We start from the raw sequence: 15,606 nt of genomic DNA on the forward strand, positions 1-15,606 counted from the left end.
ATGGTGCTGAAAGGCGATTTATATGTGCTAATCAGCATCCACTGGGATTGTCACTAATTGTGGATAATATAGGTAGCTTACTCAAGGAAAAAATTCTTGTTCCGGTATCATCTAGTTTGTATCCCTCTGAAAATATTACACAGTACAGAGAAGCCATATTCATTCAATAAAGTTTTGTTTACCAAACCTAGCTTGAGCAGCACCCAACTCTCTTCAAAGCAGACACATCATCTTTTATATTTATTTTCTCTCCTTTGGCTGGGACGGATGGAGCTGTTCCATTTTCTCCCGCTTCAACTGCCTTCTTGCTCACAATATGGTAGATTTGAGTCAGAACTTCAGCGAACGCGTTTTCCACATTCACTGCTTCCAGAGCAGAGGTTTCCATGAAGTAGAGTGACTCCTTCTCAGCATAGGACTTCCCATCTTCAGTTGAGACAGCCACGAGGTGGCGAAGATCGCATTTGTTCCCAACAAGCATCACGACAATGTTGGAATCAGTGTGGTTCCTCAATTCTTTCAGCCATCTGTCAACATTCTCAAATGTTGCATGGCGAGTGACATCGTACACAAGGAGTGCTCCCACAGCCCCACGATAGTAAGCACTGGTGATGGCACGGTACCTATGAAGTCAAGAGGGAAAATTTAAGGGGCATGCATGAAGAAGTTTTGCATAAAATAAGACCTAGAACAAAAGCATCATTCAGAGGGAACATAGTAAGAAGACTTTAAGCAAGTATGAAGAACTTGCACCTCCTACTACAAAGGTGGAAGGCCTTTTTGTCAAATTGATTAAAATCCATCATTAACCATTGAAAATCTTGAGTTCATGACAAATTTTCAAGCCATAATTATTGAAAACATTGAGTTAATTCCTATCATAGATATGAAAAGGTCCTAGAAAATCACTATTAGCCATATAATAGTGTAGTAGTTTGATATAATGATGCTACAAGGTCTCCAGCAGATATAAATTGGCCTTAATTAATAAGTGGCACAAACTAAAATGCCAAGAAACAAGCAAAAGCAATATTCATGAGCGTATGGTAGTCCATTTTGAAATATCATATAATTTGAGCCTCCATAACTACCATATAGTAACCCAAGTGAAACTAATATCAAGAAGCAAATACGCATAGTTACAATAGCCCGTGCGCTGCATCAATTCTCAGTGATAAAATAAGTTGTCATTCCATGGGTTGACTTGCTGCAGCTTAACCTCTTTGAACTTATTACCACAAATGAAATTGGTTTTGTTTTTGATAATTAATTCCCATTTGATTCCTTAAGAGTCTCAAACATAAGCAAAACTCTTAACTATTTAACTGCAATGACCATGCATAGAGGATAAAATGGAAAAAATAAATAAATAAATAAATCAACACTTACACCTCCAATTTACTTAATATCTATAGTTAGTCCTTAGAATTTTAAACGTTAAATTATATGTGGATAGAAGCAAAGTTGGCTTGGTGGTGCTCCTAGTCTGCCCCTTCTCTGTCAACCCTTAAATCACACCCTTAAAATGTATTGTAGCCACTCCGGAACCTTCTGTATGGCATTCAACAACTTTTCTTGATTCAATGCTTTAATTCTCCTCAAAATATATAACATTTGGAAAATTAGTTCAAGGTTAACTAAAATTTGATTTGGTTGTGATGTTGCATGCTCTAAGATAAAGATTTTTGGTTGTGCTGTTGCTTAGTGATAGACTTGGTTCTACAATAAAGCCTAGGAACCTCGCCAATCTGCAGAGTAATAGGCTTGGTTCAAGAAGGCTGGGAATATACGCATGCTTTTTCCGTATTAACTTGGAGTTGAGAAACTCAAAGAAATAACAGCCACTGTATAAAAAAATGGTAGACCTGATTGAGAACATATCAAAGAAATTCAGAAGAACCTCTCCTTCAGAACTCATTCTAAAGACTACTAGATAGAGAACAATGCCCAGGAAGTGATTAATGGAATTCCTTTCACTTATCAAGAATTAAGGAGCTCAAAAAATCTCTTAAATTTGATTAGTTAGAATTGATTACCTATAAAAATAAAAAAATAAAGTTCAGTTTTCAAATTGTGACACAAGGACAAGGCCTTAGGACCTAGCCACCTACCACCACAATGATATGCTATGGACAGGCCACCACTACCACATAATATATTATCTTCTCTTATTCTTTTATGCATGGATCTGAATTAAAGAGGACCAGGCAAGATCTAAAACCCACCTACCTACTATTCTGAGATCAAGGAGTCTTTGCAATAACAAGAGATAACCCAACTTCCTAATCAAGCATACAAATTTCAAAATATAAACCATAATTGAAAAAATCTGAGCTGAACATATCTAAATGCAACAATAAACAACCAAATCTGTTCCTGAATTTCACCAAAGCCCACAAATCAATGCTACTCCAGCTTCACAAATAACCCAATGTACCCCAAAATAGAAATAACTTCACAAACCAAGAAAACAAGTAAAAAGCAAGAAAGACCCAGATGAGAAAAAACATAGAAGAAGGAGAAAGAGGACCTTTCTTGGCCAGCAGTGTCCCAAATCTGAGCCTTGATGACCTTGCTATCAACGTTCAAGGTCCTGGTGGCGAACTCAACCCCAATGGTGGACTTGGACTCGAGGTTGAACTCGTTCTTAGTGAACCTAGAAAGCAGATTGGACTTGCCCACACCCGAGTCCCCAATCAAGACCACCTTGAAGAGGTAGTCGTAGTCGTCATCAGCTCTGTACCCAGCCATTGTTGCTGTTAAATTAGGGAGGGAGAGAGTGAGATTTGCAGAGAGAGAGGAGAGAGAGCTGGAAGGAGCTTTCGGTGGAGATAGTGAAGTGGGAAGCGTGAAAGTGTTTCTTTTAAAAAAGCGCCAGAAAATTGATGCCAAAGGAAGTTGTAGCGTGAGGGAGCCTCTACGTAAATACCATGAGCTTCATGTTTTAATCATTACATTTTTACATCTAGCTATATATAGTATTTTTAGTCCTTTTGTTTTTGTAATTTCTTATTAAATGCAATAATATGTTGTGTTTGAAAAAAATTAAAAAGTAAATTATTGACCAAAAAAAGTGAATTATTTTTAATTCAATTTTAATAAGAAAAATTGATACAAAAATACCTGAAAATTATAATGCCCTTATTCTACAAACGAATGGTGCTTTAATGAGCGCCTCGTTCTATCATTCATATATTAATATAATATTAATTGTATATATGGGTCGGCTTATGTTTTTGTCTTTATGTGTGTGTGTGTGTTTTTTTTTTTTTTTTTTTGAGAAATATCTATGTGTGTCAGTGTGTATATGACTAAATAAATTTAAGTTCTTAAATGGTAAAATCCTACCATTTTCTTTGAAATGAGGAATTCATACTATTAATGATAAGTTTGCAATTAATGATGTTGGGGATATTATTGAAATTGAATAAAATTAAGGACCATAAAGACCAGCCAAGTTTCTACATCTTTTTAAGGGAAATCTAACTTGTTGAAATGTTGCAAAGATTTAATCTAACAAATAAAGAAAAATGTTACTAAACCTCTGTCTTCAAAAGAATTTACGGAGAGGATCTAATTTTACATTTTACCTACTTCAAATACCTGCCATTAATAAATATCTGGGAGAGATATTTTTCAATTTGTGGTTGGATTCTTACAAATGTTTTCCATTCTCCTTTAAAATGCTCCATCAGTGAATCTGGATTGGGCTCGTGAGTTGAACAACTTATGTAACTATGTGAGCCGTCTGACCAATTTGAATTGGGCTCATTGGGCTCGTGACAAAGTTCATATTCATGGGCCTTAGAACTTTTTTTTCCTTCCTTTTGGCTCAGTGGCAGGAGATTCGAGTGGCATAGTGTACATGATATATAACATGTGTGATTTTGAATTAGATCCCGTAGTTTCGAAAGTAACACCGTTAGTTTGGTTGACAAATTATCCCCTTTAGAACCCATATTGATTGACAAACCAACACAATATTGTCCCAAACTTAAGAACCTATTCATATGTGAATTTTTTATTTATTTTTGAGATTTAGGGAAAAAGGATCGGAAATCGAACTTGTGTACATAAGAACAAATTTTACAAATTTTTTTAATTGGGCTGCCCACCAACTATCATTCATATGTGAAATTAAGGTGTTAGATACTATTAATAGTAGATTCTCTAACTCTAACTATTATGAATTGTCGTATTAAATTTTTAATGTGTGATTAATATCACTCATACTAAAAACTTGCATCGAGCTACATAACTTAAACAAATACATATTAATTAATAATATTATTCATGAGATTTAAACCCAATACTTCCTTTCACAAAGGAAATATTAAATATCATTATACCAAATCATCATTGCCCTATCGAACCAGCTTAATTACATTCATTAGCCAAACTCAGTCCTTGCTTTTTTTTTTTTTTTTTTTTTAAATATGAGCTAATCCTTGCTTTTGGAAGCACACATTAACGCAAAGTTTTAGTCATTAAGGCCCATAACACCTTTTTATTTTTTGCTCTTTACTTTGTTTTTTGGATCATATTCATATTCATGTAATGTAACTTGATAGTTTCAAGCTTACCGAAAGTATAAAAGATAATGTGGTCAAGAATTAATGCGGGCTTTAGTTAGATGGCTCCTTAAATATAAAGTTACAGAAAGTTGTAATGATAATGTCTTTTACTATACATATTAGACCAATGTTCTATTCCATATTGTAGATGTGATTCCCAAGAAATGAATTATAGCCTTTTTGTAAGACTAAGGATGCATTGTTTCTATTTAGAAACCCATGGACCCAACTCTAACGATTTGCACTTTACTCAATTCAAAATTCGAATTGGCCAGCCTTGTTAAATACATGATATAATTTCTTACCAAAAAAATAAATACATGATATAATTAAATTATTAATGCTCCTTAAACAACTGCCCCCAAAAATAAAAAGGAAAATAAAAGAAGAAATATGCTCTAGAAATATTCTACGAGTACGCGTCCTATAATACGATATGTATATCAATACAAACACGACACAAGTATATATCTAATTCACTGAATACAATACGATAGTATTACCAAACCAACCCTTAGTAAAGTTTATGAGCTAGCTAGCCCGAAAATCCCCCAATTAAGGCCATAAATATTATATTTAGCTAGATGGGACATTGTCTCACATAAGTAAAATTATATGGCAATTTGTAAAAATTATTTTGTTTGATAATTTTTTCGCACACTCCTATAGTCTGGGGTATTCGTACAAAAAAGCCTTATATAGTTATTTATATTCGCCAAACCTTAACTTTTTCGATGCTATAGACAGACATGAAATGCTTTTAAACCAATTTGTTGTGAACCCGAAAGCCAAACAAGACCTCTCTCTAATCATACCACTCACGTCCCTACCATAATTGCCATGTCCCCTACTCCCCTCTAATCCCCAAACCCCATCCTCTGTTTTTTCATCTCGGAAACTTGTAAACCACTCACACACACACACACACACACACTCTCTCTCTCTCTCTCTCTCTCTCTCAATGTCCATGTCAGACCCTTCTTCACCGGCATCATCAACTCTGGAAACTAACTCTTCAGTTAGCAGTAGTACTACTCCAAGTATTCAGATGGTTTCGAAATCGGTATCCGAGAGGCTACTCGGGAAGTTCTTTGATGCCTCGCAATACGACTTCGATTACGAGCAGAGTGGTCTGTGGTCTCCTCCAATACGTCGGAGGGTGTTTTTGGACTCGCCAGGCAATATAATATCTACTTTTCAAGATGAACAAATCTACTCCAAACTTAAGAATGCCAAGATGGCATGGCCCAGACGCTTCTTCTGTTTGATCACTGTATGTGCTTGCTTATTTTCTATTCAGATATAAATTCATTTTAATTTCACTGTGTGGAGAGATACTTTGCGTGTTCCTTAATTTGCCTTTTGTTTTACTTTTTAAAAGAGATATTTGATCAATTTGTATGTTCGAGTTTATTTGATCAATAAATGAGTCTCATTTCTATAAGAGATATGTTCGGAAATGTAGTACATTTGGTATCACTCAATGTTCGACCTTATTCATGCTTGTGGAAACAATAATTTTTATACCCACATTGGCCATAAAGGTTAGAGTGATCTATATAAGTGATAATTTCATTTTTATTTTTATGTGATGTGATCAACAATGTGCTTGATCAACAATGTGCTTGATTAGACGAATGCTACTCTTTTGTTATTACCATTCTTTTTTTATTTGAAGAGAATTTAATGCATGTTGAACAATGCATTCAAAATGATGCTATGTTGTTTTGTTTCTTGGTTGCAGGCCTTATGGTGCTGTTCAAGGCAATAGCTCGATACGTACTCTCCAAATTGATCGTTCCCATTCAAACAGTACCCCTTTTTCCTTCCAAGAAAACAGAAGTACCAAATGGTTGATTAAAAAATTTAAAAGGGTTATATCAATATGAAAAAGAATTACAATATGTGTGGAGTGTGGTCCTGTGTACAACTGTAGTTACATATGTATGCACCAGATATATCTTCATATGTACCTACTTTACATTTTTTTAATTAAATATTGATTTTTGCCACTGGATGCATACCTTGTACAATACACCACTTTTCCAATATTATATATCCATTATACAGTATAAAATCATTTCATCACTGTTTGAATGCTCTCTCTCATTTAGAAGTACTAGGCACAGTGTGCTTAATTTTAAATTTCTTATGGGTAAAGTTATATATGTTGGTAGCTAGATTTGAATGATACAGTGACCCATCAACCAGACATGCTCTGCATTCTAGCAAAAAGAACTTCAGACATGCATGTGTCTTCTGCTGAGGCTACAGGGTTTGCTTTTGTGTCTTGAGAGGCTGCACAAAACGGTTTTTTCTTTACAAACTTGAAATAGATTCCCTTCCCACACTTTTGGGTTAATCAAAGTTGGTGTGCTTGTAATTAATGTAACTATGTCAGACAGATCTTCTGCTTTGTCTCTCTTCTTCTTCTTCTTCTTGTTCCCTTTTACTTTTATTTTGAATGTATTTATTAATTTAGTATTTTAATCTTATTTAGAGTTAATTTATGGACTTCTTGTACATGGTTCCCTGACTAGAAAGATCAACCATTGCTTAGTTACCAAGGGCTTGAAGCATTGAAGAATAATTTTGATACATAAGGAAGTAAATTGCAACCGATATAAAGAGCTTAGTTATATAAAATCGTGAATTAAGGCTCCTCCTGCAGGGGTGTTAAAGAGCTTGTAATTAATCTGCCTGTCCTGAGCAGCTTACAGATAAAAGTATAGAACAAAGCTGCAAAAAGTAAGGCCTAACGTACCAAACTTCAAGCCATCCAACAAGGCAAGAAAAAATTAGGATTTGTGACTAACAATGATCGATACTGACATTTCCAATTTTAAGTGGAATTTGATATACACTTATATGTGCAGTTTAAGCAGAAAAAACTCAACGTACATATACTGGGCAATATCCTATATTTGCTCGTCCATGGTTGAAAAAAATATGAACAGAAAATAGTTACATAAAAACAAGAGATAATATAAAAGTTTGAACTAAGGAACAGTGGGGAAGATAAGATTCAACATTAAGTCAATGAAGCCATTATTGCTTAGAAAGTAGGTACAATTGATACTAACTAAGCACGTACGTACCCCAAAATTCAAGTCAAGGAGCCAAATCACAAAACAATAGTATAGTACGTAGCACATGAATTAAGCAGCACAAGGACGAAAACCCAAGTGATACTATCTCAATAGTAGTCGTCTTTTGGCCTGGATTTGATTTTCTTATTATGATTTATGGTAAAGCTTCTCTTGTAACACCTTTGACCATCATCTGCAGCCCTTTTGCGAGTAGCTTTGACAAGCTTGAAGGCACCGTTCTTGTCAGGGTGCAAAGCCAGTGCCATCCTCTTGTAATATTGTTTCCTCATGCCAAGAACTTGGTACCAGGTTTTCTTGTCGAACACAGCTTTGTGGATTTTGTAGGCGGTGATGAAGTTGTCAACGCCGAGCAAATGGGGGTCCAACTGTTTGGCGGCCACGGCCTTCATGATTGCCATGTTCAAGTTTTGAAGCGTGAAATAGGCTTCGGCGGCGTCTCGGGCCTTCACGGCGGCAAACTCTGCGAGGTTGACGAGGGGATCGAGACATGAATCATGAGATTGATGAGGGATGAAGTTGCGGCTGGGGGTTTTGGTGCTGCGCTTGGACTTCATTGTTGGGGTCATGCTAGTATATATAGCTAGATCAAGTTAAGTGTACGTGATGGGGAATTAATATTAGTCAGTGACTAAAGTAAAACTGTATAACCTAGGTATAAAATAGATAGCTAGCTAGGTATAAGCTATCTTTTGCTTGAAACTTAAGCAAAAAGTTTCCTAGTCGATCAAACACAGAAAAAAAGCTTCAGTAAAAAATGAAAGCAATTATGATTTTGGTACTATGAAGTAGCATTAATTGATTACTCCGTAGTACGTGCGCAGAATCTATGTGAATTACTATTAATTAATAATATTAATTAAGCAGGTTAATTAGGAAACCTTGTTGTTTTAGGAGAAACCTTCAGTTACTTAATTGTTCCCCAATTCATGTACTTATACTATAAATACGTACGCATTCTAGCTACTCACCCTAGCTAGCTATCTCCACTTCACATAATAATATTGATCGATATTGCTTGTTGAATATTTGTGTGGAAATTAATATTTGAGCATGACTATGGTCTTGGAGAGGCGTAGGGTTGAGAAGCCGAGTTCAGTGAAGTACAACAAACTGAGTACTTGTGATGATGATGAGTTGAAGATGGTCTGTGGGTCATACTCTTGGCCCAAAGAAAAAGTAGTGAAGACGCAGGCGCTAGGCGAAGACGCCCACTTCATCTGCGCCGAAGCGCACACCTTTGGCGTGGCCGACGGTGTTGGTGGCTGGGCCAGGAAAGGCGTCGATGCCGGTGAGTTCGCGCGCCAACTCATGACCAACGCTGCCACCGCAGCCCGTAAGCAACCTGCCGGAGCCGTCGATCCAAGAAAGGTCTTGAAGGAAGCTTACGCAAGCACCAAGAACATCCAAGGGTCCTCAACAGCCTGCATTCTCACGCTGAACAAAGATGGATTCTTGCACGCTGTGAATTTAGGAGACAGTGGCTTCTTGGTGTTTCGAAACAACAGGTTGTTGTACAAGTCTCCGCCGCAGCAACACCGTTTCAACTGCCCGTACCAGCTGGGGAGCAGCGACAGTAGCGATAAGCCTGACAAGGCTTGGGAGGTTCAGATCGGGGTGATTCCGGGCGACGTCGTCGTTTTGGGGACGGATGGGCTGCTGGACAACATGTACGAGAGTGAGATTGGAGAGGCTGTGGCCATGTACACCCAACTGGGTATGGAGCCGCAGGCGATGGCCAGCCTCATAGCGCAGCTTGCTTATGAGTGCTCCATTGATGAGTTCAGTTTCAGACCTTTTTCATGTGCGGCTCTCGAGGCTGGACTCCAACGCGTCGGAGGCAAGATCGACGACATAACTGTTGTCGTAGCACAAATTATGTCTTCAACATGAAGTACATATGATTTTTTGCTTTTCTACTCGATCATTTTTTTTTTTTTTTGGCCACTTCTACTCGATCATTTAGTTTGCCATTGCTAGCTAGTAAAATTTTCCTGCTGCCTTCGCTTTTGTGTTCTGTGATTGTACAATTTCATTTCAATAATTAATTCCTTAAATTCTGCACTCTGAAATCTGATTGGTGCATGCTTGCACCGCCTAGTTGATTAATTACGTGGAAACCCTAATTTGTAGGGTTCTAATTCCACACTAAGGGCTCTCCGAGTTGATTATTAGTTTCTATATATAATGCACCAGGAAACCCTAGCTATAACTCTATAAATACACGTACTATTTACTAGTGCATATCGACTACTTGATCATAAGTCATCGATCATTAAAGTTACAAATACTGTCTTCAAGCTTGAGCTTGTTGAATTTTCTTAATTTGAATGGAGAATCTCGGTGGCTATGGTGATCAAATGCTTCCGGGGCACAGGTTTTGCCCTCTGGAGGATGAACTACTTGTCAACTACCTTCTCCCCAAGCTCAACGGACGAGAGGTACCTGGCAAAGACAAGGTTGTTTATGAAACCGATTTATACGGCGCCGAAGAACCATGGGAAATATGGAAAAGATTCAAAAAGAATAGAGCAAACGACTTGAAGATGAACAAAGACCTCTACTTCTTCACCCAACTAGTCAAAACGACTTGTAATATTTTTTTTGTTTTAAGAATAAGGCTCTATAAAGCCCAATTTCTTAGTTTGAACATCAGTTAAAAAAAAAACGAAGTATACAATAAAATTAGACAAGAAAAATCAATATTAAGATTTGCGTATTTTCAAGCAATTGGTGATGATGATGATTAGTGCAGCAAATATGTAAAATTAATGTTTCAACAATAATTTTTTACATGCTTATAATAAATATCTAGATGAACACACAAAATTCTTATGAATATATTTTAGGGGTGTATAGTCACTCAAAAAATGTGTTATACTATTCATACTAATTATATGAGGATTTAAGATATGTATAATATATGTACACAACTTGACAATCTCATCTTACCTTTTTTAATAATAGAAAAGAACAAAAAAAATTTAACTTTTAGACACTATTGAGAATTATTTGTAAAGTATTTTGAGATATTGGTGAAAACTAAATAATTATATTTTAGCCTTTTATCTCCGTTTTGGTGTCTTCTATATTATACTAATTATAAAAACCATCATTCTTTGTTTTTAAGCATTAACTTGGGAGATGCTTACTTGAACAAATGGTGTGGCTACTCTGCTGTAGAAAATTTTTGCTTTCGTAGGTGCAATGAAACACCAACCATATAAAGATACAGTTTTTTGTTTGAGACTGCAAAAAGAGGAAGAGGAAGACGAGACGCCTGCAATCGAAGACCGCAGTACAACCATTAGAAGCAGCCGCAGCTCATGATGAATTAGAAGCTGAATTACAAAATACCTCCTACAGCCATGCACTGATCATGGGAAGTATGCACCAGCGGCTACAGTATCATCATTCAATGGTCAAGAAAATTGGGGACTTCAACAACTAGCACCTCAAGTAGTGCATGGAGATCAAGAAAATTGGGGACCCCAACCATTTGTACATGCTAATCATGAAGTGGGTGTGTTTCAATACTGGAAAGACAATTGGGGACTTCAAGCATTAGGAGCTGAAATCAATGAAAGCAAGGAGAACAAGATTTGGGACTTCAACAATTAGCAGCTGAAACTCGTGAAATGCTAGGAGAAGAAAATTGGGGATGGCAGGAGTTCGCAGCTCAACTGGAAGGAGAAGAAAATTGGGGGCTGCAACCATTAGTAGTTGCTGATCAACACGGTAGCTTATCACAAGGAGAAGAAAATGGAGTCAATAGAATTAAGAGAATTAATGTTGTTGTTACAGAAAGAGCTGGTCAATTCAGTTAATTCTAAGCAACTAGCTTTCAATTCAGAAATGTATAACATTATCCATCACAATACGCTTCCATTCTTTTAAGTCATGTAATTATCTGGAGTGGTTTCGTTGTCAACATGATGTTACCTTACCCACGTACCCACCCTCTTTGTTTACCCTCACCAAATTAAAAAGATTAATTTACTCATCCCACCCCCTTATTCCCAAAATATAAGTAAATCCACTTTACCATGCATTGTGAATTTGCCACATAAAGCAACTCGCGAAAAGTTCTTTTTTCTTTTTTTTTTAACTGCTCTTTTAAAGTGTACTATTTCCATAATGGACTGTCACCATCAAAAACACTAGGTGTACATCCATTTATTAATTCTTTCACGCAAACTCCAAATGTAGCATGTACTCACAGAGTCACATCAAGGCTTGGGCCATTGAACTAAGAAGATTCTTCCTATAGCATTATCATAGCATTATCATCATAGTGGATGAATATATGACACGTGTCATAAAAAAGTAGTCAGGTGACACATGTCATTCATCCACTATTGTGGTAATGCTCGATCATCATAGCAAAATGAATCTTAGTGCATTATTCATCAAACTTGTTGAAGACCAGCTAGCTAAGTAGCTAAGTTAGGAGAACGTCCTTGGATCCATTTGATGAGTGGAGCTCATAGAATTAATTCCAATAATGGAGGCCGGTGTGACTGCATATATGGGCCCTATATATATAGTTGATGCATGTGTACCTAACCAATTGCTAATATTATGTCCACTACTCTCTGCATTTTCCAAACCAAAATGGACCATGTTTGTGTACGTTCCCAAATATTCCATGTTTCGCTTTCAAGCATGTCGATCAATTAGTCAATCAACTTGACCTTCACGCCAAGCTCTCTCTAGCTCTCTCTGTGTACTTGTAGTATATATATACCTCACATCCATGCACCAGAGAATGTCATGCTCATGCATTCAGAATTTTGATCGCCTAATTAATAACCCATATATATATTCTCAAAGTTTCATTATGGCTCGCTTTTATGTGCTATTACTTCTTACCCTTCTCTTTGTTTTAGCCTTCTGTATGCCGTCCTTGGAAGCCAGAAAGTTACTGGCGGTGAGAGTTGAAAATGATGAAAAGGGTGATCATCATGAGCTTTCTTCTGAGGACAGTACTGTGGTTCCTGAGCAGTACTACTACAGTAGGTCACCACCTTCTCCGAGTGATCACAGAGACCATGCAGTGCCAAGCAACACCGACCGGATTTTACAGTCAGTCCCAAGCCCAGGAGTTGGCAATAATTAATTATAGTAATATACAAGGCGGAGCTAGCTAGGATTATAAATATATACATATTAACATGCAAAACTTACATGTTACGTACAACTTAGAACTAAATCATCCTTTTATTCTTGTTTATGTTTTATGTGTTGGAAAGGAGCCATTAGCTTCAAGTACAAGCTAGCTTAATTCCCATTAGCCTTTACATGCTATAATCTTTATATTAAAGCAGTGTTTAAAAAGCTTAATTCCCATTAGCCTTTATGTATGTGACAACGCCACTTGTATATTATATATATGTATAGCAATAATGTTTCTAAGTTTTGGACATTATTACTTTATATTCTGTTTATTGTTTCTCTGAGTCTTTTTTGGTAAACAAGACAATATTGGGATGCATCTTTATATACGAATCGAATCCTATACTCTTATTTTATTTATATAAGTAAAATATAATGTTAGAGATTTCAAATTTGTATTCTAAATTTAGATATCAAATAACGCGACAGTACTTGTTGTAAATAAATTAGCTTCAAAGTGGACCCATATATGAGTCTATGAAATACTGTCATATTATTTGTTATCCAAACTTGAGACACAAATTTGAGATTTCTAACATTACTCATAAGTAATAACTTCTAAAATGGACACCCGAAATCTTGATAGTGATGAAGTAAATAACTAATTTCTTCTTGGTACTAAGTAAATAGCAAATTTCAAGGAAGAAAGTGTAAGAAAATTGAGCCATGGATAAAGTTGGCTTGTAAAATTCTCCACTTTCTTTTATGGGTTAGAGTCCTGCTTTGGAAGGAATTCTAAAATTATCCGCATCCTGTTTACAACTTGTTCTGTTTTGGTTAGTCTTTTGTGAGCTCTCACTAATCACCACTTCGAAGAGTAAATGTACGTAGAAGTGAACCAGATTGATATTCCTTTCTTTTCCTGTGTTTCTCAGCAACCAAACAGAGTTAACCATGAATCCAGAACCATATCAAGTATTTTCCCTATTCTGAAATATCTTCGCTGTAGATTCTTTATTATTTTGTGCATCCTCTGTTTTTTTGGGACGGATTGCATATCCTCTGTTTAGATACCATGAAAATTAACCCTGAAAAACAAAAAGAAAAGGAAAACATAAGGCCAAATCTTATTGTATCTTCTGTTTAATGGAATCCCAAAGGCAACCGACCTGATTTTTCCAACTAAGAATTGGCACAACAAAGAAATTTCCTGAAAGCATTTACTTTGATGATTAATTTTAAATCGTTTTGTACCTGCAAAACTTTCTTAGGAATCAGTTTCTCTATAACAAACAAACGCACAAAGCCCTCTTGTAGCAAATACAAAATACAAAAATTACAGCAGCCCCTCCGAATAGCTATGGTGAGGTTTTAAATAAAGTGACAATTTATACTTGTGATTTATGTGAAGAATTAGTGAATAGTTATGGGTGCAATTCTCGAAGATGCCAAGGGTTCAAAGACTTAATTGTCAAATTGAATGGATCCTTTGAAAGTTGTGAGTGGATCTTTTGAAAGTTGTTGGTGGATCCTTTCTTTGTCAATGGAACATGATTTACTTGCACTCGTAGCTTAACCATATGAAATCGGCTTCACTTCTGAAACTCCACGTGTGAGTTTGCTAGATATAATTAGTTTTAATTAAGAGCTGTGTGTTTGTTATTAATTGCTTGTGTTTGTGATAGTTTCTCACTTTGCCTTTTGCCTTTTTAACTATTTCTCATTAGAAAACACTAATTCTGTCACTTCACATTCATAATCCCAGCAGTTGATGAGGTAGCTCAGTTGGAAGAGTCGTCAAATTGTCCCTCCACACAATCCCTCTCACCTTGAATAAAAAAAAATCTCCGTAGTATCCCATATCTATTACAAATCATTTTTATATCAATTCTGAGTAAATGAGAGATTTAGGGGGTGTCGATCTATCGGTTCAAAATAATTGATTAACTTGTGAATTCCATCAGTATATATTAGCAAAGTACATGCATTTAACCACCTAGCTAGATTCAATGGGGTTTGGGCAAATCCAATGCATCAGTTTTACTGTATGCTACAGGCTACAGCTCAGCTCGAATGATCATATGCCTTACATTAAATTCAAACCATAAGCTCTGATACAATTTGTGGGGTTTTTAACTTAAATGTGATCCACCAGCCCTTCCAATTGTACATTTTACTGCCATTATACTCCTAACAAAAATTGTTTAACAAGTCTCAAGTACTTCCATTTTACAGTCTCTTTCCTGTTGTTGACTCAACACGTACCCATGCCAATCTCTTTTCTTCTTGCCCTGCACTTGAAGATTTGGTTATAGATGGACATCTTGGAAATCTTGAAGATGATTTAGTTTTGAATTCAATTGTCTCTGCACCCAAATTAACAAAAAAGACTACAATTTTGCGCGCAAGACATCTAATCAAACAAAGCCAACATTAAATTGAATAAGGTGACAATTCATACTAGTGAATTCTTTGAAGAATTAGTGATGAAGTTATATATGGCAGAAATTTTCAAAGTTGCCAAGGGGTTGAAAGACTTGTCAAATTCATGAATGGATCCTTAATTTGAAACTTGTGAATAAGTGATCCTTTCTTTGCTTATAGAACATGAATTCAATTATTTGCAGTTGTAGCGTGAACCTTATGAAATCAACTTCACTTTTGGAACTCACTTGACAGTTCTATAATTAGTTTTCACCATATTGTCAGAGCTATAGTTGTTTTTGTTTGTGTTTCTTAGCTATATAAATTGTTTTACTATACTGTAACTTGAAGCCTCTATTTGATGGACGGGGTCGCATTGGACGAGG

The 15,606-nt window shown here is 36.1% G+C and overlaps 2 protein-coding genes and 1 pseudogene across 2 annotated transcripts; 2 read left to right on the plus strand and 1 right to left on the minus strand.

Moving 5' to 3' along the window:
• Positions 1–71: 71 nt before the first annotated feature.
• Positions 72–2,849, minus strand: RABA1B (RAB GTPase homolog A1B). The gene is made up of 2 exons (XM_086228754.1): positions 2,531–2,849; positions 72–623 (listed from the first exon to the last, which is right to left on the minus strand). Exons 1-2 carry the CDS (start codon positions 2,749–2,751, stop codon positions 188–190), a joined length of 657 nt encoding a protein of 218 aa, XP_086084880.1. The 5' UTR covers positions 2,752–2,849; the 3' UTR covers positions 72–187.
• A 2,613-nt stretch (positions 2,850–5,462) lies between these two features.
• LOC147297918 (uncharacterized) lies at positions 5,463–6,586 on the plus strand. Its single transcript, XM_086229676.1, has 2 exons — positions 5,463–5,847; positions 6,319–6,586. The coding sequence occupies exons 1-2, from the start codon at positions 5,536–5,538 to the stop codon at positions 6,343–6,345; spliced, it is 339 nt and encodes a 112-aa protein (XP_086085802.1). The 5' UTR covers positions 5,463–5,535; the 3' UTR covers positions 6,346–6,586.
• A 2,154-nt stretch (positions 6,587–8,740) lies between these two features.
• On the plus strand, positions 8,741–9,574 carry LOC147297919 (putative protein phosphatase 2C 55 pseudogene; annotated as a pseudogene).
• The last annotated feature ends 6,032 nt before the right edge of the window (positions 9,575–15,606 follow it).

This window comes from Dryas octopetala, chromosome 1 (assembly GCF_963921425.1).
Source record: "Dryas octopetala chromosome 1, drDryOcto1.1, whole genome shotgun sequence".
Taxonomy (NCBI): Eukaryota; Viridiplantae; Streptophyta; class Magnoliopsida; order Rosales; family Rosaceae; genus Dryas; species Dryas octopetala.

Coding starts and splice junctions, on each gene's coding strand:
- RABA1B (XM_086228754.1), bottom strand. CDS start 2,751: ATGGCTGGGTACAGAGCTGATGACGACTACGACTACCTCTTCAAGGTG. Junction 624..2,530: donor GACACTGCTGGCCAAGAAAG/GTCCTCTTTCTC, acceptor TTGACTTCATAG/GTACCGTGCCATCACCAGTG.
- LOC147297918 (XM_086229676.1), top strand. CDS start 5,536: ATGTCCATGTCAGACCCTTCTTCACCGGCATCATCAACTCTGGAAACT. Junction 5,848..6,318: donor GCTTCTTCTGTTTGATCACT/GTATGTGCTTGC, acceptor TCTTGGTTGCAG/GCCTTATGGTGCTGTTCAAG.